This window comes from Amblyraja radiata, chromosome 2 (genome assembly GCF_010909765.2).
Source record: "Amblyraja radiata isolate CabotCenter1 chromosome 2, sAmbRad1.1.pri, whole genome shotgun sequence".
In the NCBI taxonomy this organism is placed as follows: Eukaryota; Metazoa; Chordata; class Chondrichthyes; order Rajiformes; family Rajidae; genus Amblyraja; species Amblyraja radiata.
Window position 1 is genome coordinate 34,224,215 of NC_045957.1, and position 27,362 is coordinate 34,251,576.

General features: G+C 42.5%; 1 protein-coding gene across 6 annotated transcripts in view; it reads right to left on the reverse strand.

The window, feature by feature from the left end:
* Positions 1–27,362, reverse strand: part of dip2c (disco interacting protein 2 homolog C) — a 539,567-nt gene that overhangs the window by 370,985 nt on the left and 141,220 nt on the right. For 5 of the 6 annotated variants that reach the window (XM_033044743.1, XM_033044718.1, XM_033044725.1 and 2 more), the window contains exon 2: positions 15,898–16,041. The exons of the other annotated variant lie outside the window; for it this stretch is intronic. In XM_033044743.1, coding sequence (XP_032900634.1) covers positions 15,898–16,041 — 144 coding nt within the window. The remainder of the gene's footprint in view (positions 1–15,897; positions 16,042–27,362) is intronic. 6 annotated transcript variants of the gene reach the window in all.

Genomic DNA, 27,362 nt, shown 5'->3' on the forward strand with positions numbered 1-27,362 from the left:
GTCATCCTCATGTCCTTATTCAGTCTTTTTCCCAACAATTGCAATGTCTCCCAAATCACTTTGGCTTCATCCACATTTGCTGCTCATGAGGTTAATTCATACAAGTATTTTTTTTTCTCTATACAAAATAGAGAAATATAGTCAAAGTGGCAAAGGTGAAGTGATGTTTTTCTTTAGTTATAAAATGCGCACCTTTTCATACGAGCGCAGTGCTGCTGCTGGCACAGAATGCCACATTAGAGTGACGGAACAGATGCTTTCCAGCACAATGAATTCCTACAACCGACAGAGCTTCATCAGAGTGAACAAGATGGGATGTCACGTTGGGCAGTAATGCATTTCCAACTCCATTAAATGCTAAATTTATCACTTAAGTGCAGTATCCAGAAATTGGAATTCACGGGCACACCGCTTGTTTATAACCTCAGAGCCTTTCTTGAATTTTACAGCCTCACGCACAGGTGTTCCTCAAAGTCCCATCTCCTGTGCCTCCTTAATATTCAGCCTCCACCTTTGACATCCACACCTTCCATTATCACGAATGGATCAACGAGAATTATATTCACTGGAATTTAGAAGGATGAGAGGATATCTTGTAGAAACATATAAAATTCTTAAGGGATTGGACAGGGTAGATGCAGGAAAAATGTTCCCAATGTTGGGGGAGTCCAGAACCAGGGGTCACAGTTTAAGAATAAGGGGTAGGCCATTTAGGACTGAGATGAGATGAATTTTAAGCCAAAGAGTTGTGAATCTATGGAATTCTTTGCCACAAAAGGCAGTGGAAGCCAATTCACTGGATGTTTTCAAGAGAGAGTTGGATTTAGCTCTTAGGGCTAACGGAATCAAGGGATATGGGGAAAAGCAGGATCAGGGTACTGACTCTGGTTAATCATCCATGATCATATTGAATAACGGTGCTGGCTCGAAGGGCCGAATGGCCTACTTCTGCACCTATTTTCTATGTTTCTATGATTCGATCAAAACACTGGACATCTTCCTTACACCTCCTCAGGGACATTTCTTAAGATGCTATGTTTTGCGCTCCCTTTTATATAAGACGTCCTGATGCGCCTTTTGATGACTTTCTTCATCTTGTGGGGTCTGTCCGAAAGGGGTGGCTGCACTTGTGGTTTTGTTGCACTTTATATAAAATCACCGTGCAATTTGTCCTAATTTTAAATGTTGTTCTATTTAACATCATTCCCACGATGAATATTATTAAAACATCAAGTAAAATAAAACGTTGCATATGTATATCATTAATGTTGTACCATGCTGCTCTGCTCAGGAGGCAATGTATCCATATTATCATCGAATATATTTTTAATTCTTTCTCAAACATCAAAAATTAAACAGATTTTTTTTTTCCAATTGACTATATGTTGGGCTTCCTTATGCAGCTCAAATGCCTCTGATGTGGATAGAAAATATTGCATTACAGACCACGCTCATTATTACAGACCTCTATATAACGGATTTCAGTTATGATGGACTAAGGTGTCTGCTCATGGTGGTTGGCGGTCCGCACGCAGTGCTGCGATGGGCAGCAGGGGGGAGAAGGCGAGCAGCAAAACACTCTTGAAGAGCGATGCATTAGACACGGGCTAGCAGCGGATGCAACAAAGCGCAGTCCCGGGGCGTTGGATGCAGTTGCAGCCCCCGCCACTGTACCTGCGCCACCCTGGCAAGGCGTGCATCGGTCACCTGGTAATGGCGTAAGGCTCCCATTGCACCAGCCCCCGCTTCCAAACGTCTACCCAATGCACTGGTGTGGGAGTGGAGAGAGCGAGCAGCATGATGGCGGCGCAAGTACTGGGTCTGTCACCGGTGCACCGCATGTGTGACACGGGGGCTGTGCTGTTCCCTGGCCTGTCAATTCCCCCTGGATTAGCCACCCTCCCCCCACTTTCGCACTCCACGTTCTTCCCACCCAGATTGGGTTGAACTAATTGAGGTTTACTCCCCTCTCTCGTCTATACCGGACAACTGGCAATGACAACATTGTACTGGATGTTTGTGGTTGTAAGCATTACATATACCAAATATAGAAACAAGGAACTGCAGATGAAAAAAGTTCCAAGGAAAAACACAAACTGCTGGAGTGACTCAATGGGTCAGGCAGCATCCCCTGGAGAGCATGGATTAGTGACGTTTGAGGTCAGGACACTTCTTCAGTCTGATCATAGTAGTGGGGAGAGATAGCTTTTAGAGTGGGGAAGGGGGGGGGGGGGGGCTCAGAACAAATATTCCTTCCTCAGGAAACCTGAATGCACCTCCACAAGAAATAGATTTTGTTTCTGAAGAGGGGTCCCCATCCTGAAACATTGCCTGTCCATTTCAGTCTGAAGAAGGGTCATGATTAGAAATATAGCCTGGTCTGTCTCATTGAGTTCCTCCAGCAATCTATTTTTTGCTCAAGATTCAGCATCTGCTGTCTCGTTTGTTCCTATTTCTTGCATTTTGCGAGGAATTCGCACAAAAAAAATAAATCAAAAGCACCACTTAAGATGACTATAAATATATTGTCAAGGTTTATGATCACTATGTGTGGAACAAAATTGTCAGATGCAAAATGTGAAGTCTTTCAACTGAAGAGCCGAGCCGCTCTACTGAAGATATTTCATTTTAAAATGCTTCAGAAAGGGTTGTTTTTGACTTGAGCTGTTTTCCTATATAAATAACTTTTTCTTGTGACATATTGGATGAAATATGTAGACTCAATGAAAAGGTCATTTTTTTCCTCCTTTATGCAATTACCACAAGTTATGAAAAAAAGAGGCTTTTGTGAATTGGCCTTGGGAAAAACGGTGTCAAAATCTCATGACACAAAGAAGTGTACTATTTAGGTCAAAGTCAAAAGTCTGCCTTAGAGTCACTCAATGAACCCCATCAGTTGATTTCTTGTGCAGAGTAACATAACCAGTTAGACATTTTTAATTTACACAATGGAAATAATTTAATGCATGCAGACAAAAAAGTATTGCACACAAAGTAATGGTTATGAACCACCGATAAAAATAGCTGAATGTTCAGTCGCATGAAAACATGAACATTTACAACTTGAAGAATAATAACCATTAAAAATTAAATCAATTTCTTCTGGCAACAAACATCTTACAGGCTACACTGGCAGCAAATGGCTTGTCAAGTTGAATGAGTACTCATCCACTCTGAGCTACGAAGAAAATAGAGGCCCATCCTTATTCAGTTTCTTCATGAACTTAAAGAATGAACAGCAATCTAACTTGACAAGTAGAGACATATAGTGTTACAAGTGCAGCACTTAAGAGTTTTCCCAGCACAAATTGACGTACAGTAGCAGAATCGCCCAGTAATGTACGTCGCATTCAATGATGAATGCAAGTTTTGGGAGCTGCTGATACAGGATGATTTGCAAGTTTATTTACACTTTTGGGAAAACTATAGTTTTCTCCCAACAACCAGGAGTATGCTAGTAATCAGAAGTAGATGAGAACAAAGGACAGTACAACACAGGAACAACGTTCCAGTCTGAAGAAGGGTTCTGACCTGAAATGTCGCCTATTCTATTTCTTCAGAGATGCTGCCTGACCTGCTGAGTTACTCCAACATGTTTTGCCTATCTTCAACACAGGAACAAGCCTACTCACCCACTAAGTGTGCTAAACATGATGCCAAATTCTACTAATCTTTTCTGCCTGCATTTGATCCCCATCCCCCCCATTCTCTGTATTTTAATTTGCCTTTCTAGAAGCCTCTTAAATGCTAGTATCGTATCTGCTTTCACAAATCACCTGTGGTAGTACATTCCAGGCATCTTCCAGGTTTCTGTATGTAAAAAAGACCCGCACATCTCCTTTAAACTTTCCACCTCTGACCTTAAAAATATGCCCTGTAGTCTTTGACATTTCCACCCTGGGGAAAAAAGATTCTGATCGTCTATCCTCTCTGTGGCTCTCACAATTTTATATGCTTCGATTAGGTCGGCCCTCTGTCTCTGATGCTCCAGAAGAAATAATTCAAGTTTATCCAATTTCTAATCCACTCTGATCCAAGCAGCAATTTGGTAAACTTTTTCTGAACTCTCCAAAGCCTCCACATCCTTCATATAATGGAATTGACCAGAACTGCACGCGATACCCCATAATGCGGCCTACCAAAGTTTTAAAAGGCCGCAACACGACTTCCTGACTTTTCTACTCCATGCCCCGACCGATGAAGGCCAGCATTCCATACGCATGCTTTAGCACTCAATCTACTTACATTGCCATTTTTTGTGCAATCTCACCTAACAACTTGTCTACTTTTTGCCCATGCATCAGAGGTCCCAGCACTGATCCCCATGGAACATCACCAGCCACAGACACACTCTTCCACCCCACTACTCTCTGTCTTCTATGGGTAAGCCAGCTACAGTTACAGTAGATCCCATGTATCATAATCCTCAGGATCAGTCGACCATGAAGAACCTTGTTAAATGCTTTACTAAACTCCATGTAGTAAAGTCCACTGGCCTACCCTCATCAATCACGTTGTCATACGCAAGATATCACCTGTCCCACACTCAGCCATGTTGGCTGCCCCGAATTGACATGTCCTTTTCCAAATGCAAGTAAAACTTATCCCTAAGCATCATCTCCAGCAGAAGGTATTTTGAAGGTAGAAACATAGAGTAAATAAAATATGCAGCACAGAAACAGGCCCACAAAGTCCACACTGACCATCAGGTACCCATTTACATTAATCCTATATTAATCCACGTTTTATTCTCCCCACATTGACATCAACTCTCCCCAGAATCTACTATCCGCTTACTCACTCAGGGCAAGTAACAGAGGCCAAATAGTCTGTCGATCCCCACGATTTTGGGAAGTGGGAGGAAAACAAACACCCCACTCAGTCACAGGAAGAACATGCACACTCCACAAAGACAGCAGTCTCCACAAGACTACAAACTCCACAAAGACAGCAAACTCCACAAGGTCAAAACTGAGCCTGGGTATCTGATGCTATAAGAAGAATATCATTTTTTGAAAACCCTGTTGCTATTTAAGTTGGGTTACCGGGACAGAAAAGTCAGCTCAATAAAAAAATTCTCTCCAAAATGGTCTTTTCAAATTCAATTTTTCAGATGCAGCAGGCATCATTGGTCAGGCAGCATTGATTGCCATTTGTTAGTGATCTTGAAAAGGCATCTTCAACTCATGCAGTCCTAGTGGTGAATACACTCCCACACTGCACCAGGATAAGGTGATATTCCATGGTTTATGCCAGTAACAATAAAGAGCATGCAATATATTCACAAGTCAGGATGTAATACTACTTGAAGGAGAAACTGCAGGCTATAGTATTTCCATGTGCCCAGTGCACTTACATTTTGTGGCATCATCTATTATTTAGGAAATTGTTCCAGTGCACATTAAAAAAATAATTGAATTGGACAGAATCAACATGAAAATGTGAAAGTGAATAATGCTCAACAAATCTATGAAGAGAATTGAGATTAGTATTAGCAGAATGAAACAGGGAGTGCTTCTGGTAATGGCAAGTTCTGATTTTCAGAAAGCCTTCACTAAGCTGCCAAATAAATAGGCCATTGAGCAAGATAAAAAAGAATCACGTTGATTCAGATAATTGACTGTGGATTGAAGTGAGAATCGGTCAATGTTCAGGAAACACCATTATCTTGTGGGGGTGAGAAGACTGTGACCAATGTGTAGTCACAGGAACCCATGCTGGATCTACAACTTCTGCATCCACCATCCAAAGCAATGATGTGGATGAGCAGACCAAGTGTAACATTTTGACGATGATACAAGGCTGTGTGGCACTTCAGGGCGTGAAAGGGTTGCAGAGAGGCTTCAAATGGAATTTTGACAGATTAAGTGAATGGGAGAAGACATTGCAGGTGGGAAAAACGTGAGGTTATCAACTTTGATAAAAATAAATAGAAAAGCCATTGATCTTTCCAAATAGTGAGGGAGAAATGTGTCGGCATTCAGAGAGACCGAGGTGTTTGTCCCTTTACAAAAATGACACCGTAAATGTGAAGGTTCACAGGCGATTAGGAAGGCAAATGGTAGCATTCAATGCAGGAGGATTTGAGTACAGGAATGCACCTCACTGCAATTATTCAGGGTTCTGATGAGTTTATACCCAGAATATTGTATAAAGGGTCCGTTTAGTTTAGTTTAGAGATACAGCGCGGAAAAAGGCCCACCGAGTCCGCACTGACCAGCGATCCCTGCACATTAACACAATCCTACACATACGAGGAACAATTTTACATTTTATACCAAGCCAATTAGCCTACAAATTGTACGTCTTTGGAGCGTGGGAGGAAATCGAAAATCTCGGAGAATACCCATGCAGGTGTTGGGGAGACCGTATAAACTCTATACAGACAGCAGCCGTAGTCATGGTCGCACCTGGGTCTCTACTCTACCGCTGCGCCACCGTGCCGCTCAGAATCTCCCTCCTCAAGGAAAATCACCACCAAACACTAGCACTAATAATAATAATAATAATGTCTTTATTTATATAGCACATTTTTAGTCAACTTGCATTGACCCCAAAGTGCTTCACACAATTACTTCCATACAGACAGGCAAAGGTGGGTGAAGTGTCTTGCCCAAGGACACACACAGGCAAAGGTGGGTGAAGTGTCTTGCCCAAGGACACAACGACAGTATGCACTCCAAGCGGGATTCGAACCAGCTACCTTCCGGTTGCCAGCCGAACACTTAGCCCATTGTGCCATCTGTCGTCCACTATCCTACACACTAGGCACAATTCACAATTTCTTTTACCAAAGCTAGTTAATGCTACCCTAAACCCACTAGGGACAATTTTTACATCTACCAAGTAACTTACATTTATACCAAATTAATTAACCTACAAACCCGTACATCTTTGGAATGTGGAAGGAAATCGGAGCACCCGGAGAAAACCCACGCAGTCACAGGAAGAACGTACAAACTCCATACAGACAGCACCAGTAGTCAGGATCAAATCCAGGACTCTGGCGCTATAAGGCAGAAACTCTACCGCTGGGCCGCCCACCACGTTTGTACGTTCTACTGTGTTCTCCGTATACTCTGGTTTCCTCCAACGCCGCAAAGACATGCGAGTTTGTAGGTTAAGTGGCCTCTGTCAGTTGTGTAGGGAGAGGATGCAAAAGTGGGATAGCATAGGATTAGTGTGAATGGGTGATCAATGGTTGGCGTGGACTCATTGAGCCGAAGAGCTATTTTTCATGGTGAATCTTCAAATCAATCAATACCATGTAAAGTTTCATGGCCACGCACCCCACCAGATATAGTACAGGAATGCACTTTGGCCCAGAAGAATGATACATGAATGGAACCAGCGAATGAACCAGTCAAAATAGTTTGCATGTCCCAAATTCAGCAGCAGAATTCAATGCAATTACATTAAAATCTGAGCAACAGACCAAGAGAACCAAAGACAGGCACAAAATGCTGGGGTAACTCAGCGGGTCAGGCAGCATCTCTGGAGAAAAGGAATAGGTGACATTTCGGGTCACCAGAGTCTGAAGAAGGGTCTCGACCCAAAACGTCACCTATTTCTCTTCTCCAGAGATGCTGCCTGACCCGCTGAGTTACCCCAGCATTTTGTGTCTTTCTTCAGTGCAAACCAGCATCTGCAGTTCCTTCCCACACAAGAGAACCAGTGGTCAGGTATTCCAGAATTCCCCTGCGAATGCCAGAGAAGTTCAGGAATTAGACATTAGAAGTAGTCTACAAAAGACTACAAAAAGTAGTAAACACTGCCCAGTCCATCATCGGCTCTGACCTTCCTTCCATCGAGGGGATTTATCGCAGTCGCTGCCTCAAAAAGGCTGGCAGTATCATCAAAGACCCACACCATCCTGGCCACACACTCATCTCCCTGCTACCTTCAGGTAGAAGGTACAGGAGCCTGAAGACTGCAACAACCAGGTTCAGGAATAGCTACTTCCCCTCAGCCATCAGGCTGTTAAACCTGGCTCGGACAAAACTCTGATTATTAGCAACCACTTTCTGTTATTTGCACTATCAGTTTATTTATTCATGTGTGTATATATATTTATATCATGGTATATGGACACATTTATCTGTTTTGTAGTAAATGCCTACTATTTTCTGTGTGCTTAAGCAAAGCAAGAATTTCATTGTCCTATACAGGGACACATGACAATAAACTCACTTGAACTTGACTTGAACTTGAACTTGATTAGAACTTAAGAGAAGATATGATTCTCGCAGAAAGACAGAAAAAAGCTGGAGTAACTCTGCGGGACAAGCCGCATCTCTGGAGAGAAGGAATGGATGGCGTTTTGGGTAGAGACCCTTCTTATGATTCCTGCACGACTTGTAGCTGAGCAAAGTCACTGCAGCAAAGGCTTTGTTACATCGTTCAGCCATGAGGTGCCAGGAATCGAGCAGCGTGGGAACCCACATCTCAGCAGAGATACTGCAGATGAAAGAATCACACTCGAAACAACCAAACCGCAGGATTGTAGGTTGGACAACAGCTCTGTACTTGTAACGTTAAACTTGCACTTGTAAGTAGATTGAACTGTGAAAGCCACCAGATCAAGAGATCTGATATACAAGTCAGCCAACAATAGTTTACTCCAACTGATGACTACCCACATTAACAAGAGTACATAGCATCACTGGGGATTTTACAAATCTGGCTAGAGACATCCCTTTGCCTCATTACTTAAGCTGAATAACATTGATGGGAAAGGCACTTGGTGAAGTGTTGTAAACCTTGTGTTTAAACACATTTGCGGCTCTCCAAGTCTTGGGTCAACCATCATTACTTAAATTCTCTGGCCTCCTGTCTAAGTATGTTCTTGGAAGAGAAACAGCAAAGTTGATTTTGCAAGGAGCTTTTCACATTGCAACTGTGCGAAACTGAAATAAGAACAGAAAATACTCTGCAAGTCAGGGACCGTTGTGGAATCAGGGACCGTTTGTGGAAAGAAAAACAGAGTTTCAGGTTCACGACCTTTTGTCACACTATAAACACTTTTAAAAACGGTATCACTCAAGATGACTTCTAAAAATAGTTTCTACACTCAGCCAACTTTCATCTCAGTTTATTGCTAACAATTCCTACCAAGACCTTTCCTACAAAAAAAAAATGGCCATTTAGCCTACAAAGCTATCCATGGCTGTTACTTGAAACGCTCTTCCACTGCATGTCTTACAAGCACTGTATCACTATCTGTTTCAAACATTTTCTTCCCAGTCAGGAACAGCACAGTGGCGCAGCTAGTAGACCTGCTGCATCAGTGCCAGAAACCCAGTTCGATCCGGATCTCGGGAGCTATCCGTGTGGCATTTTCACATTCTCCCTGTGGCCATGTGGGTTTTCTCCAGGTATTCTGGTTTCCTCCCATGTCGCAAAGATGTGATGATTCGTAGGTTAATTGGCCTCTGAAGATTGCTCCCTGCATGTGAAGGGAGTTGATGGGTAAGCATGAACAAGTGAGAACGGGTGAGGGATGGTCGGCGTGGAATCAGTGGGCCGAAAGACCAGTTTCCACGCTGTATCTTTCAACCAATGTATATATCACACACAACAGACCTCTAATTCATTACTGATCCCTGTGGAACTCCACTAGACACAGACCTCCAACCAATGACACCCTTCCACCAATTACTTCAACGAGTAGGCCAGTGTTGAATCCAAACTATCAGGTCCCTGTGGTTCCCATGCATATCAGTTTTCTGGATTTAACTTCTGACCTGCCACCTAGATGTACGGGGCAGGGCCAGCATGGAATAGGGGATGGATACACGAAGAATTGCTGATGCTCACTTATACCGAACTACTGATGCTCACTTATAAAGTCCTGGAGTAACTCAGTGGACCAGGCAGCATCTCTGGAGAAAATAGATGGATGTTTCGGGTCGAGAGCCTTATTTCAATTCAGCAGGTAAGGCAGCAACTCTGGAGATAAAAGATGGGGGATGTTTCGGTTCCGGACCATTCTTCAGACTGACGAGGGGTCCCAACCCGGAACGTCACCCATCCTTTTTTCTCCAGTGATGCTGCCTGACCCGCTGAGTTACTCCAGCACTTTGTGTCCATTGGGGGAATAGGGGATGGCGTGGTTTGGCAAAACTTTGTTTGCCTGTTCAAAATAGGCATAAAGGTCATGGAGCTCATCTGGTAGAGATGCATTGCTGCCAGAAATCACCCCCATGATCTCTGCCTGTAGCTGGAGGTGGTATTCAGGCCCTGCCACAGTCCACTAGCATCTGTTTGATTGAACTGAGCCTCCAGGTTGTTTTGGAATTTTCCCTCTTAACCTTTAGACTTTCGAGATACAGCGCAGAAACGGCCCTTGAGCCCACACCAGCCAGAGATCATTCCGTACACTAGCACTATCCCACACACTGGGGACAATTTACAAGTTTACTGAAGCCAATTAGCCTACAAACCTGTATGGCTTTGTAGTGTAGGAGGAAACCGGAGCACCTGGAGAAAACGTACCCGGTCACAGGGATAAACATAGAAACATAGAAAATAGGTGCAGGAGTAGGCCATTCGACCCTTCGAGCCTGCATCGCCATTCAATATGATCATGGCTGATCATCCAACTCAGTATCCCATCCCTGCCTTCTCTCCATACCCCCTGGTCCCTTTAGCCACAAGGGCCACAATAACGTACAGACAGCACCCGTTGTCAGGATCAAACTAGAGTTTCTGGCGCTGTTAGGCAGCAGCTCTACCGCTACGCCACTGGGCTGCCCTATGCCTGTTCAATGGTGCATAAAGAGTGAAGCACAATCTATGTAACGCTGCAGTAGACCTTGGCAAAATAACAGTGTTGGAACTTGCTGAGAATCACCAGCCAAACTGTGGCCATTAAAACCCAGTAGCATCAGCGAATCCAAGACTCCCACATACACATGGAAAGCCTGCACTTGCTAGTTCAGCTCCATCTGCAGCTTCCCAGCTGCCTTCTAATACTGGACTCTTTGTGGCTTGGTAGCGTTGCCGGGACTTGCCAAATTCCTAGTCATTAATGTTGAGGGGTTTGCCAACAGAAGCAGTAGATCAGTGATTTGGTGACATAATAAATGCCCATTGCTCAATGATCTGCATAAATTAAAAAATTCATAATCACCAACAAAAGTAAACTAACAATCTAACATAAAAAGATCTGTGTTCGAAGAAATCCTTTCAATGACCTTGGCTGGATGAATCAAGTGTAAAATCAATTCCGTCCTCTTCAGGTAACAAGTCAGACTTTCATAGACTCTGTAAACTGTTCCTAGAAAACTAGTGTATGGGTGATCAATGGTCGACCCAGTGGGCCGAAGGGCCTGTTTACTAGCTGTATCTCTAAAACTAAAAATAAATTCCACAGTACACAAAAATGCTGGATAAACTCAGTGGGTGCAGCAGCATCTATGGAGCGAAGGAAATAGGCAACGTTTCGGGCCGAAACCCTTCTTTAGACTGATGAAGTGTTATCAGAATTCAGCACCATCAGATCCAGAAAGAGCTTCTTCCTCGCTGTAATCAGAAGTTAGATCATCTGAAATGTTAAAGCCCTGAAATTTGAAGCTGCCAACTCCGCACATGTTGCCTGACCTGTTGAGTTACTCCAGCACTTTGTGGTTTGCTCAAGATTGCGGAATTTGCAGTTCCTTGTAGAACATAGAACAGTACAGCACACAAACTGGCTGTTTGGCCCAAAATAATGAACCATGGAACCATGTTTAGTGTGGAACATGATGTCAAGTTCAACTAATCTCATCTCCCTCTATTCCCTGCACTTCCAGGTGCCTATCTGAAACCCTCTAAAAAGCCACTATCGACTAAGTGGGCTGAATTCCATTCTGTATCTGTCTCGATGTACATGGATATGTCCATGGATACTTATTTTTCTGCTGATCCACTGTCTTTAGAGAAACGTCTAAAGTTCACCAGCCATATTCAGTAAAATGTATAATGTAGAAGGAGTGTGTATGAAGGAACTGCAGATGCTGGTTTATACCGAAGGGAGACACAAAATGCTGGAGTCCCTCAGCGGATCAGGCAGCATCTGAAGAGAAAAGGAATAGGTGACATTTCAGGTCAGGGCCCTTCATCGGACTGAGAGCCAGGGGGAGGGGAAACTGGGACGTTTTGGGCAGCTGGGGCTCTAAATGGCCAGAGCCAGGCCGGTTCATCCATTAAACCAAAATACATTATAAAGAGGTCTGTTAAAACAAGATTTTACAGTATTCCGTATTATCCTTTGCATTCTCCAAGCTTCTGAGGTATCTGTGGAAATGCTTCTTCCAGTTCCTTGGATGATCAAAAGACAAATATACGTTCAGCTTCCTCATCAAAGACCAGGTAATTGTGCCAAACCCAATCTTTCATTTATCCAAAGCAAGACACAAAATGCTGGAGTAACTCAACAAGTCAGGCAGCATTGCTGGGGATAGACACAGAATGCTTGAGTAACTCAGCGGGACAGGCAGCATCTCTGGATAGAAGGAATGGGTGACGTTTTGGGTCGAGACCCTTCTTCAGACAGAGGGAGATAGAGATAAGGAGAAGGGTCTCGCACCGAAACTTTACCCATTCCTTCTCTCCAGAGATGCTGCCTGTCCCGCTGAGTTGCTGCAGCATTTTGTGTCTATCTCCGGTCTAAACCAGCATCCTAAGCATTTCTGAGGAAAAGGATTGGTGACGTTCCTGGTTGAGACCCATCTTCAGACTGAGATTCGTCACCTACTCCTTTCCCCCTCCAGAGATGCTGATTGACCCATACAGTTGCTGCAGCATTGTGTGTGTATCCCCCGTGTAAACCAGCATCTGCTGTTCCTTTCTACACCTTCCATTTACACGCTGCCTTGGGATAGGCATTTCCTCTGATATTTTACAGAGGACGAGGAACATACCGCAATTAGGAACACCAGCATCACAAAGGAAACAAAAAAGTTAACAACCTTTTGTAAAGGACTGCTCTATTAAGAAATTATTAGGAATGGTCTATGTTCTTCCCTCCCTTCAAAGCCACGTTACAAATGCCAAATATCTGGCAACATTTTCACAAGGATACAAACTGGCTGCAGCTCTGATCTGCCAATTGTATGTGAAGAGTGGTGGTGCCTGCTAATTATCTTGCAACAAATATACACATCAGCTCGTTTTGTGCTTGCCAATAAATGCTGCCCAAATTTTAAGAATAAATTTTTAATAAGAAAAATCTACCATGGGATAGGCTGTTGAGAAGGCAGCTACAAACTCAGTTCATCTTTGACAAAGAAATACACTTTCACGCGAAGAAAAGTGAATTTTAAAATAAATAATCCAGAATCTTGTCCGTTTCTTATACCCATAAATTGTTATTTCAGCCATGAATGATGGTGGTGAAGAGTAAATCAGAATAAACGACTTCAACTTTATTGCAGCTTAGAGGGCATTTTGTTATTTTATTAATTTGCAGAATGTACATGTCACCAGCAGGGTCAACATTTATTGCCCAAGCTTAATTGCCCCCCCCCCCCCCCCTGAATTTATAAACCATATCAGAGGGTAGTTGAGAGTCAACCAATTTGGTGTGAAACCTGAATCACATACAGACCAGGCAAGGATGTAGGATAAGATCATTCATGAACTGGATGCGTTTTAAAGCCCACATTTTAAGTGTGACATTAGTCTTTTGTCTCCAAGTGCCACTGAAGGTTAAATCCCCCGCTGCGTTCTTCAACATTTGTATTCAGTAACTTCACTATGCCTACTATCCATTGAATTATCAGACACATTACACGAATCCGATCGAACACAGAATGTATTTTTCAAAATCCTACAGTTCTACGGTGCGAGATTAGGGTGAAGGTCAGTAATAAAAAGAGTGGGACATGAGCAGCTAAAGCCTCGGACACCAGCTTAACCTCACCGTTGCCCGACACTTCAAGATCACACTATAGGTTTCTTATGTTTCCCCCTTCTCAGCAGCTCACTGATGGAACATGGAACAGAACAAAGTACATTTTATCCAAGACAAGATGAGAAAGCACAACACCATTGCTCCGTTTCACAACATAAGACAATAAAACACTCTTGATTCTTCCACCCTGAGGCCGATTATGAATGGGAGTCACAAACATTGGAGATAGATTGGAAGCGCTGGCTCAAAGGACGAGGAGCATCTGAGCAAGGAGGGGCAATGCGGAGAATTCTCCCGCCTGCCAATCATAAAATAAATTGAGAACCACCAATGTTTTATTCATTCTTTTCAAGCACGACATGTCCGAGATTGTGGTGTGATTTTGAAGCTGTATGATACTGCCGACTTACCCCACACGCATCCGAAGCATGCAATTTCCAGCATTTGCATAAGATGGATGGATTACTGCAAAGATCACTTTAAAGTGATAAAGAGTATCTTTTATTCATTTTATGGAATCTGGGCATTACCCTTGCAACAGTGCTAGCGAGACATCTTATTAGACCACTGCAGTGCCTTTGATAAAAAGTAACCACACATGGGTTGTTCGGGAGGGAGTTCCAAAGTTTTGGCCGTCTGCTGATTTATTTCCAAATAAGGATGGTGTGGGGGAAAGGGGAACCAGCAGGTGACGGTGTTTCCATGCCATCTTGCAGTCGAGGGTAGGCACATAATGCGGGTCAGGCAGCACAGTTGAGCAGCTGTAGAGTTGCTGCCTTACAGCGCCAGTCACCCAGATTTGATCCTGACCATGGGTGCTATCTGTACAGAATATGTACGTTCTCCCCGGTACCTGCATGGGTTTTCTCCAGGAGTTCTAAAGACGTACAGATTTGTAGGCTAATTGGCTTGGTAAAATTGTAAATTGTCCCTAGCATGTGTAGGATGGTGTTATCATGCGGGGATCACTGGTCGGAATGGACTCGGTGGGCCGAAGGGCCTGTTTCCACGCTGCATCTCTAAACTAAATCTGTGGAGAAAATAGATGGGTGACATTTCATATCGGGACCTTCTTGGTAGCAGAGGGTACAGATTTGGGGGGGTTGCTGCCAAATGAGAGGATTACCCACATTATATCCACAGTGTGTTTGTGCGAACAGCTGTTCTGTGCTGACCAGTGATCGTCCACTTCCCAGGATGTGTTTGATTGTCTATCACCATTAAGAGCAGAACTTTGAACTGCTTCATCAGTTGCATGACAGCTTGACGGCGTCTATTGCATGTGTTATGCTCTTTACCACACATAGTTCTAAGTTGAAGCTTCACCAGGTTGGCATCTCAGGTTCTGGTGCAATTGGTTTCCACTTTTCTGCTCTCATCAAGCCCTACTCCATTCTTCACTGTTCCACTAATGCTGATCCTTTATCTTGACTGGAATGGAACTGTGCCAGTGCCAGGTAACAGCATGCAGTGGAATTTGCCTGGTGGATGTTCAGGTTTAATTTGGCCGATCTGGTGCATGTCCATTCCATTCAGCACAATAGTAGCACCATTCAAATCCATGGATGGTCTCCAGAAGGACAAAAAGGAATGTGGTCATTCCCACCAAATCATTGATGCAAGCCAGCTGAATAACTGGCCAACAGTAAACGGTAAACAGCGGGCAACAGGTCTCGGTGTTTCCAATTGTTTTCTTCACAGCAGGTCTAGGGTTCAATTTCATCTTACCAACATGTGCATGAGAACAAAAACAGAGCATGCTGTTTGGAAATGATGTATGTGAGACAATGAAGAATATGGAGATGGATTTCAAATTATGAACTTGAATGCAAGAACCATACAAAGACTAAGATGGAGACAACAAAGCTACTGGGGGGTGGTACGTTTCAAGCAAATGCTACAGACCACAATTAACACACAGAAAGGAAATGAAGTACACAAGCACGCCCTGAAGGACGTCTACCCTACTTATTACTGTGGGATGGGGGTGAAGGGCTACTCACCATTATAGTTAGGTTTTGTATCGCGTTGAAGAAAGGTGCTGTCAGTAATTAGGTGCAGCTCACTGGGATGCTTGGATACTAGTGCGATGCCATTGTGTCTTTCTTCTTCGTAGCCATGCCTAGGAAATTCCATTGCATCACTTCCTGCAGTGGACATAAAGTTCTGTTGCAACCATTTCTTCCGATTATTGCTTTAATAGTAAACGTAGTCAATCACACATGAACAAAGAACAACAAGTTCAAATGCTTTTGTCAATCCAAGTTCAATTTGCCAGTCCACCCTGTGCTGCACCCCCTCTCCTTTGCTAAAACAAAAATGAAGTGATGCATAGGAACTTCCAGAGCACAATTCTCAATACTAAATCCACGATGCTATCACCCCGATGTCTGGATGAAACCACTTGCAACATTGGACAGTGACAATTTTGCACAGTTTTACGAGATCTGCGGAAATCATGCAACAATATGCCCCTGTCCCACTTAGGAAACCTGAACGGAAACCTCTGGAGACTTTGCGCCCCCACCCAAGGTTTCCGTGCTGTTCCCGGAGGTTTTTGTCAGTCTCTCTACCTGCTTCCACTACCTGCAACCTCCGGCAACCACCTGCAACCTCCAGGAACCGCACGGAAACATTGGGTGGGGCGCAAAGTCTCCAGAGGTTTCCGTTCAGGTTTCCTAAGTGGGACAGGGGCATTACACCATGTTCGCAACTATTACTTTTGATGAAATTATCCTTTGTGAAGATAAATTTGTTGTTAATCTTTAAGGAAATAAGATTCTAACAAAAAATAATTGTCTTTCAGGTAAAACTTAGAAAAATACAGTATCCTTCCTGAAGCACAACACTACCAACCTGATAAACGCTGAACTGTGCACTGAGTTTATGACAGCATTTAAGTATAGGAAGACAAACCATGAACACGTACAAATTTGAAGACCTGATCTTGCAAGAAAGCTAATGTTTAAAATTATATTCGTCATTTTAAAAAAAAGTTATGGTCAGAGAATGCCATACTTGGGAGGATTTAAACACGAGTTACAACAATTATACTAACTACTTGCTTATAGTACTTAAATTTCAGCTCAAATGTTCAATAAAACAGACCTCAATAAATGTCAGAACCCAAACCATGTAATATGATTTACAAATACAAAGCATTTACAAAAGTATCTGTAAATATTGCACTTTACACTGGCTGATACTTCACTGCATTGGTTGGCGGAGCGAGACTTTCCCACTAATGATCAGTGGATTCCATACATAGAAAATAGGTGCAGGAGTAGGCCATTCGGCCCTTCGAGCCAGCATCACCATTCAGTGGCAGAGAATTCCACAAATTCACAACTCTCTGGGTGAAAAGGTTTATCCTCATCTCAGTCCCAAATGGCCTATCCTTTATTCTTAAACTGTGACCCCTGTTCTGGACTCCCCCAACATGGGGAACATTTTTCCTGCAACTAGCCTGTCCAATCCCTTAAGAATTTATATGTTTCTATAAGATTCCCTCTCATCCTTCTAAACTCCAGTGAATACAAGCCCAGTCGATCCAGACATTGAGATTCAACAGTTCTGATTCCAGTTGGATGCCACAAGGCAGAGAAAAACTGACCACGCCAGCTATTAGCTAGCACCCTTCATTCTATCGACATAACCCGAGATCAAATCTAAGAAAATCACTGATAAAATATAGAAAAGCAGTACATTTCTCAAATCACAAGCAGCAAGTAAATGGTAATCGGCAGACTGGCTATTTGTGAATACAAATCGCCTTGAGTCTGTGTACAGCTAGCAAATAAGGAATGCAATTGTACACTGACATTTATCACAGTCGAGTGCACCAGAGGCAGTTTCGGCACAATTGCAAATGAATGGTTTTGTTGAAGCAACAACTACAGTGTCAAGTTTTGATCTCATTACACTATCGTAGAGTAGGTAGACTGAGGTTTCACCAAATGGAACTCAAGAGGACAGTCCTAAAAAGAAAAATTATAGTTGGGCCATGTTCTCTGGAATTATAGAGAATAAGAGGAGGCCTAATTGAAATATGTAGAAATCTTAGAAGGCAACAAGGTGCTGGACGTCGGATTCCTTTGGTCAGATCATCCTGCACCTGTTTCCATGCAATATGACTATGATTCTATCTCCCCTAACTTCCATCCCATTACTGAACATGCCTTTGATCTCTCGCTCCTCCCATTCACATTGAAATATGTTAATCACTGGCTTTTCCCGGTTCCAACAGAAGGCCATTTACCCGAGTCCTAGTTGCTACTTGGCCTGACTATTTCCCCCAGTTAAGGCAGTGATTCCTTTATTCCAATTTAACAAGCTGAAGTCGATGCTCACAATGTGCACCATATCGGTGAAAATAAACGCAGATCAGGTGAATAAATCGGGTGACCAGAGCTTTTGTTGCATGCTCTCCAGCCAGCAGAAAGACAATACATCATTACAATCGAGCCATTCATAGTGTACAGATACATGATAAATAGATTCATGTTTATTGCAAGATAAAGTCCAGTAAAGTCTGATTCAAGATATTCTGAGGGTTTCCAATGAGGTACATAGTAGCTCCGGACTGCTCCCTAGTTGTTGTTAGATGGTTCAGTTGCCTGATAAGTTGTCCCCATTCACTCCGTAAAAATAACTCTGTGCTTGCAGATTCCTGTTGCTTGAATTCCCCATCCACTTTGCCCTCTTCCACTGCTCAAATGAAACCATCGTAAGCTCACAAAACATATTCTTGCCATAGAGGGAGTACAGAGAAGGTTCACCAGACTGATTCCTGGGATGTCAGGACCTTCATATGAAGAAAGACTGGATAGGCTCGGCTTGTACTCGCTAGAATTTAGAAGATTGAGGGGGGATCTTATAGAAACATACAAAATTCTTAAGGGGTTGGACAGGCTAGATGCAGGAAGATTGTTCCCGATGTTGGGGAAGTCCAGCACAAGGAGTCACAGTTTAAGGATAAGGGGGAAATCTTTTAGAACTGAGATGAGAAAAACATTTTTCACACAGAGATTGGTGAATCTCTGGAACTCTCTGTCACAGAAGGTAGTTGAGGCCAGTTCATTGGCTATATTTAAGAGGGAGTTAGATGTGGCCCTTGTGGCAAAAGGGATCAGGGGGTATGGAGAGAAGGCAGGGATGGGATACTGTGTTGGATGATCAGCCATGATCATATTGAATGGCGGTGCAGGCTCGAAGGGCCGAATGGCCTACTCCTGCACCTAATTTCTATGTCTATGTTTCTATCACCATGTCTTCCCATTAATGATATAGCCCTCAGGAAACAACATTTCAGATAACCTATCATTCCAGTACTGGCCAGCTCTGATGTAATCTCAACAACTATAGTGTTAACTCAATTTTCTCTCTCCACTGATGCTGCCTGATCGGTTGAGTATTTCCAGGAATTTTTTTTATATCAGCTTTCCAGCAGTTGCAGTTATTTGATTCTGAAACCAGCTAGCCATACTGGTTCGAACCATCTCCAAATTCCATAAGTACTTCAATTCAATTCAATTCAACTTTATTGTCATTGCACAGATACAAGTATGGGGACAACGAAATGCAGTTTAGCGTCTGTTCGTAGTAATAGTGCAATATAGAAATAAAAATACAGAATAAGCAAACAATGTGGACGGAGAGACTGGAGAAATCTATCGGCGGGACTCCGAGTTCAGCAATGTGATAGTGTTCTTGAAGAAGCTGTTCCTCATCCTACTTGTACGAGACCCGAGGCTCCTGTACCGCCTCCTTGATGGGAGGAGGGCAAACAGTCCATGGTTAGGGTGGGAGGGGTCCTTGATGATCTTCCCGGCCTGTCTCAGACACCGTTTTCGGTGGAGGGCATCCATGGCAGGGAGCGGGGCACCGATGATGTACTGAGCGGTTTTCACCACCCGTTGTAGTGCCTTCCTGTCAGCTACGGTGCAACTGCTGTACCATACCGTGAAGCAGGTGGTCAGGATGCTTTCGATGGTACAGCGGTAAAAGTTGGTCAGGATCTGGGGGGGACAGGTGAGCTTTCTTGAGCCTCCTCAGGAAGTAAAGGCGCTGCTGCGCCTTTTTGATCAGTTTGGAGGTATTGCTTTTGGTTTAAATTTGCATTCTATTAATTAATTAATTAATTACAGCTGGTCATTAAAAGAACACCGTGTAACAATCTACTTATAAGGCAACGAGGGAATCCATAACAAAAAGCACTTTAAAACAATTTCACAAGAAGCAAGAACATATATTTACTGATTTGCTGTTGCACCAAACTATTTTCTCAAATGAGTTAATGCCAACAAATCCTTCCTTAGCAAAGAGAACTTTAAAACCTGTTGAAGCAAAACAAAAGCATTTGCACTAATCTTTCTGCAATGTTTCTTGCACAAAAGTCACAAGTATCAGAGCTGATAAGACAAAGGAATTTTTTCCATCAGCTATACTTTACAAAAATGAGATTAAAACAGAAAATGCAGTAAATACCTAAAGGGCCCGTCCCACTTGGGCGTCATTTGCGCGTCATTTACGTGACATCATTTACACGTCACGACGCACGACACGCACGTCGTGACGCACACGTGACGTGCGCATGGCGTGTGGTGATTTTGGGATTCACAAAATTTTCGCGTGCCACCTGCGTGACGCGCAAATGACGCTCAAGTGGGACAGGCCCTTAACAGGCCGGGCAGCACCTGAGTAAATAAAAACTACACCAGCACATAAATTCAATGACCTTCCATCAGATACTTTTATCTCTCCACAGATGTTACTTGAATGCAGTGTGGTTCCAACATTATCAATTTCTATTTTACATTTCCAGCATCCACAGTATTTTACTTTCTGACATACATGCATGGATTGCTGTGATTAATTAATTAATTAATCAGCTCACCTTTCGATTCTGGACATGTTACTTCAAGTCCTAGTCATTGTAATCATGCCTAATTCGACTTTTAGGGCTTTATGGGTTGTGTAGGCAAATAACATAGAACTTCTTCAGTCCAAAGAAGGGTCTTGACCCGAAATGTCACCTATTCCTTCGCTCCATAGATGCTGCCTCATCCGCTGAGTTTCTCCAGCATTTTTATCTACCTTAGAACATCTGCCAAATCACTTTAATCGAAAAATATTGAATCAAAACCTATGTTGAATTATCTTTGGAGATCCCCTGATTGCAACAGCTTGGCTTGGATGATAAGAAATTTCTGCATTTTCCTGATTTAACAGGATACTTCTGCCCAACAGCCATCAGGCTATTGAACACTATGAACACCAACTAACTCCAACTATGAACTGCATTGACTGTACTATGGACTTGGGGCTTTGTTTATGATTTTCCACTACATTGTTTCTTGGTTTTATATATTGAACTTATTTTTGTTTATTATTATGGTGTCTGAGTACTCCGTTAAATATCTTTTGTGCTGCTGCAAATAAGAATTAAATTGGTCCGTTATGGGACATCTGCCAATAAAATACTCTTGACTAGATGACAAAATGCACACTGCAGACCAACTCTTAATAACAATGGAGAACTAGCCTTAATATTAATAATCAGCCTTAATACCATATAATATAACCATATAACAATTACAGCACGGAAACAGGCCATCTCGACCCTTCTAGTCCGTGCCGAACACATAATCTCCCCTAGTCCCATATACCTGCGCTCAGACCATAACCCTCCATTCCTTTCCCATCCATATAACTATCCAATTTATTTTTAAATGATAAAAACGAACCTGCCTCCACCACCTTCACTGGAAGCTCATTCCACACAGCTATTCAGCTATTCAGACCCTTTAGAAGAAGCAATGAATATTAAGGCTGATTCACAAAAACTAATATCATACTTTTATAATAATATATTAAATAGAGAATTACCCTCAACAGAAGCACTAAGAGAAGATTGGGAACATGAGCTAATGATAAAGATCTCGAAGGATAGATGGGAAAAGTATCTGATGAACACACATGATTGTTCTATTAATGCAAGACATAATTTAATTCAATTCAAATTATTACATAGACTATATTATTCAAAAACGAGATTGAATAAATTTTATCCAAACGTCTCTCCCAGATGCGATAAATGTTTGTTTCAAAATGCTAATATAACACATTCATTTATAGGGTGTACAAAGTTGAATAAATTTTGGAGCGATATATTTGATATATTTACAAAGCTTTTTAAGTCCACAATAGAACCTAAAACAGAATGGATTATATTTGGAATAATAGGAGAAGATACCAATTTAAATAAAGACCAAAACGTGTTTTTTAATTATGGGTTAATAATTGGAAAGAAATTGATACTTAAATTTTGGAAAAATACAACCATACCAACTGTTAAAATGTGGATTAGGAATATGATGGACATAGCACGCCTTGAAGAAATGAGACTCCGACTAATAGATGAATATGACCAATTCTTAAGGAGTTGGTCTCCTTTCATCGACTTTTTGGAATCATGTGATGCAGCGGTACCGTAAAGTTTGCTGATTTCAGTTCATGACGTGGATAGATCTACATCTCCGAATATAGATTTGAAAATTTCTCTTTTAAGGGGCCTTCTCTCCTATTTCTACTTTCTACTTTTTCTTTTTCTTTTTTTTTTAATATACACACCACGTTTTTCTATTCTCTACCATCTATTTTTCCTCTTTTTCCCCTTTCTATTGTTTTCTTTTCCTTGTCTTACTTCCCTTCTCAAAACATAAAAGTAGAGGTAAAATAAAAAAAATAAAAAAAAATGGAGACCTAATAGGCCTTTCTCACGGGGCGACTTGACGCAAGAGTTAACCAGAGTTGAACATCGTGGGAACCTCGTACGATAACCGTACAGCATTCGTGGACCACCGTGGACCACCGTGGCGCTAACGGCAGGTAATCGTGTAACTTGTTGACTCGGGAGAAAATTCAAGCAAGCTTGAATTTCTCCAAGAGTGACTTGTACACTTGTGGTTGAACATTGCAACATTATATGCACGTAGTGGCCAGTGCGATATCCGTAATAACTCTTGCGTTTACCGTGGGAACTCCTGCGAACGGTGAACCCGGAAGCTGGACAGAGGGGACAGAAGGTGAGTATAAAATTGTCTTCTGTGGGATTGAATTAAAAAAATAAAGATTTACATCCGCATATGGACATCAACTTATTCATGAGTTATGTTAATGAGATTCAAGAAAATAACTATAATCTTTAAAAGGGACTTTACTGAAAGGTCCCGGACTTTTATGGTCCGTGAGAAATTTTTCACATGTACTTCTTTGAGAGATACAGCTCGGAGTCCTCGCCGACTAGCGATCGATGCCTTTCCGAAGCAGGGTCCGGAACGCTACCAATCAGTGTTCTCCAGAGACCCGTGTAAGGAGTGAACTGCACATGCTGGTTTAAACCGAAGACAGACACAAAAAGCTGGAGTAACTCAGCGAGTCAAGCAGCATCTCTGGAGAAAAATAGCTGATGTTTCGGGACGAGACACATCTTCACTCAATTCCGATTAGGATGTCTGAAGAAGGGTTCCGATTCGAATCGCCACCTATTCTTTTTCTCCAGAGATGCTGCCTGACCCGCTGACTTACTCCAGCTTTTTATGTTTTTCTTCCCAGATCTGACTTACCTGCTGAGTTACACCAACATTTTGTGTCCTTTTGTGCGTATTAACCAGCATCTGCAGTTCCTTTAGACATTACCTAACTTCAGATTTTAGAGATATAGCGCGGAAACAGGCCCTTCGGCCCACCGAGTCCGTGCCGACAACCTATTCTTATACACTCCAGGGACAATTTTACAATGTTACCGAAGCCGATTAACTTACAAACCTGTAATCTCTGGAGTGTGAGAGGAAACCGGTGCACTCAGAGAAAACCCACGCGGTCACAGGGAGAACATACAAACTCCATACAGACTGCACCCATGGTCAGGATCAAACCCTGGGGCTGTGAGGCAGCAACTCTACCACTGTGCCGCATGTAGTCAGATTTAATAAATTGCTGGTGTTGCTTCCAAAGACAGAGGCATTGATAATATTAGATCAGAATTGCATCTTTCCGCTAATAGTCAATTATTAGTCAATTAATAATAGAATCAATTATTGTTGGTGACATTTCACCTACGAATATCAGACTATTTTCGCAGAGGTAAGGGCCAATTAGGCATAGCAAAAGGTATGAACACTTTTAAACATTTTTTTCCGACTATTTTGTCAAATGCAAATACAGGGAGAATGATCAAAGTGCTCACATGGCTCACTCTGTTAGAAGCGTTCTGAGTTTAAATGTTCCGTGTATTCCTTCTTAAAGTATAAATTTTTGTGTGGCCAGGGGTGCGATTGAGAACAGCTGGGAAAGGGCGGAGGGGGCGTCACGAATAACAGCGTTTCCCTGGCCATATTATGGCCCATTCCCCAACCGTAATATTAATCAAGCTCTGTCTAACTCCGCCTTCACACCATCCCCTGTGACATGGGTTAGTCATCGCTGGGCGGGCTGTGGGCCGAATGGCCTGCCAACGGGAGTCAGAGACTTGACACTGAGATCCATTGTGCAGGAAGGAACTGCGGATGCTGGTTTTTACCGAAGATAGACACAAACGCCACCTGTTCATTTTCTCCAGATATGTTGCCTGACCCATTGAGTTACTCCAACATTGTGTCTGTGTTCACTATGAACATTGAATTATTTAATTTTAGGTAACTACACTTCTCTCTCTCTCCCCCGCCCACCCCCTCCTGCCCCCCCCCCCCCCCCCCCCCCTCCCCCATACAGTAAATGTCAGTTAACCAGTCCAAGGTTTGCAACGATGGTTCCCTCTTGGGATCACACTATCCCTAGCCAACAATTGGCCTATCAGGGAACCAAATATAGACATAAAGTGCTGGAGTGACTCAGTGGGTCAGGCAGCATCTCTGGAGGAAAGGGTTAGGCGACATTTCGGGTCGGGACCCCTCTTCAAAATACCCTGCTGAGGTCATCTGTTGTTGGCCCTGATTTGTCCCAGTCTTTTCTTGCTTCCAGTTCCCCCCTACAATCATCCCGAAGAAGGGTCCCGACCAAAAATGGAATCTATTCCTTTTCTCCAGAGATGCTGCTTGGCCCGCTGAGTTACTCCAGCATTTTGTGTCTAACTTGCTGATTCAGACAGTTTTTGATTATCAAGGATTCTGCGCTGACTCTTTACTCTGAAACACACGTTGGAAATTTAAACTTGGGCGCAACTAACATCGTCTAAGTAATGTGGCATCTTCCTGCAGTAAAGTCACGGCATTAGTACAGGCATGTCTCCAAATGAGCCAATTCAACCAAGGGAGGATATTTATAGTGTGTGGAAAAAAAAAAAGTGACATTATTTGTGCCATGTGATGATTTAACAACACTTCACAGTTCACAATGTTCATTCAAAATTTAACGGGAAAGCTCGGGAGACGGACAAGTCACTCGCACAAATAACAGAAATGCCGAGTACCCGTGGGAACTCTTTATCTACCCCCCGTTATATCGTGTGATATCGTGCTAGACCACGACCACTTCACTCTGGTTACCTCTTGCGACAAGTCGCCCCGTGAGAAAGGCCTATAACTCTCCTGGCATTTACACCAGGTTATCAACTTTGATTATGTGATCAAGTTTCTAGAGTGATGTTTGGACCAACTGTTCAAGATCGGCAGGCACACAACATTCAAAGTTGAAGCCAGAAGTAAATGTGACCCATGAAGATGATTTCAGCACTGTCAATGTAGAAACATGAAAAAATGTTGCTAATCCTCCAATTATCCCACTGAGTCCGCACCGACCAGCGATCCCCGCATACGATCACTGTCCCACACACACAAGGAACAATTTGCACTTCCAGCCAGCCTGTACTTTTTTGGAGTGTGGGAGGAGATCGAAGATCTCGGAGAAAACCCACGCAGTCACAGGGAGCACGTACAAACTCCGTACACACAGTACGTGTAGTCAGGAATGAACCCGGGTCTCTGCTACTGCAAGCGCTGTAAGGCAGTAACTCTACCACTGTGCCACTGTAGTTCTGCACCTATAACCTTTACTGTACCACTCTACTGCTTTCTTTTAAAATTGCTGGTTTTTTTCCCTTTTTCCTTCCGCCCACAATGTTTAATATGTAAAAGAGTATGCGATTCTGTTCCATTCTGTTTGTAGTTTGTTTGGTTGTTTGTTTGTTTGTCTTTTTGCACAAAGTCCGCGAGCATTGCCACTTTTCATTTCACTTCACATCTCGTATGTGTATGTGACGAATAAACTTGACTTGATGCTGTCCGTCCATAATAATATTGAAATAAAGATATTGATAGACTACTGAGAGGAAGAACACAAATTATATTCTTTCAATGTCATTGAATTCGGCAACAAGGTTGAATAAGAATAACTACAAAATTGTGATTAATGTTTGAAATTTCCAACCAAGATATATTAGGTAGTATGCCACCATTTTTCAATCACGAGGCCAGATTAGTCACGATTCATGATGTTGTACTTAAAGTAATAATCTGAAACACGGCTCAGAATTAGAAGTTTCGAACCCCAATGTGTTACTTAACTGAAGTGAGAGATTAGACAGAGTTAGTAAAACTTGTATGAACACAAATTCAAATATTACTCTGGAAACTTAATCACATAATCAATGTTGATAACCTTGTGCAGTGCCAGGTGAATTGTGCATTGTTATCAAGAGTCAGTCTGCATGTTAGATTTAGCCACAGCATAACCTGTTCACTCAAGTGGCAGTAATAGATCACGTAACACTATACATAAAAGCCCACACCTACTTCCGAAGACAAAACCTTAGAAAAGACCATCTGGCTATTTCCCTAATTGCTTTATGTGGAACCTTGCTGCACGCAAACTACCTGAATGGTTTTTCCACATCACAAGAAGTGATAACATTTCACAATGTACCTCAATGATTATTTAGTGTATAATTTCAAGCTGCAGTCTGGAAAATGAATATGTAAGTTTTGTTTATCTTGCAGTTGTGCTGAAAATAGAGAACAGGGGGACACGAAAAGATGACGAACTGATGAACAAAATAGGGATCAAAAGACAGGTGCTGACTTGTGGTTGTGAGCAAGCGTCTGAGGACTGGTATCAGATTTAGAAGAGGAAGGTTGAAATGTCCACATCAATAAGGGATATTCATGACTATTACGGGCCAGAAAGGAAAATAACCAACCAATCCAGTTTAAACTACAGTCTACTAAACCTCTCGTACTTTACTGGATCATAAATTAAACCTTTACAAAAGATTTATGGGCCCAGTGATGTGATCACTATAGTTAAAATGGCCACTGAAGTAATGAGGTTCACTATGTTTACATGACAAGCCTTGTGGAGTTTGAAGCATTTTCACCTGCACTGAGGGGGTACAGATGAAGACAAGAGAAAACTGAACACAATTAACTGAATCCATTTGATCTACACCACATTAATCAGCCACACACAGAGG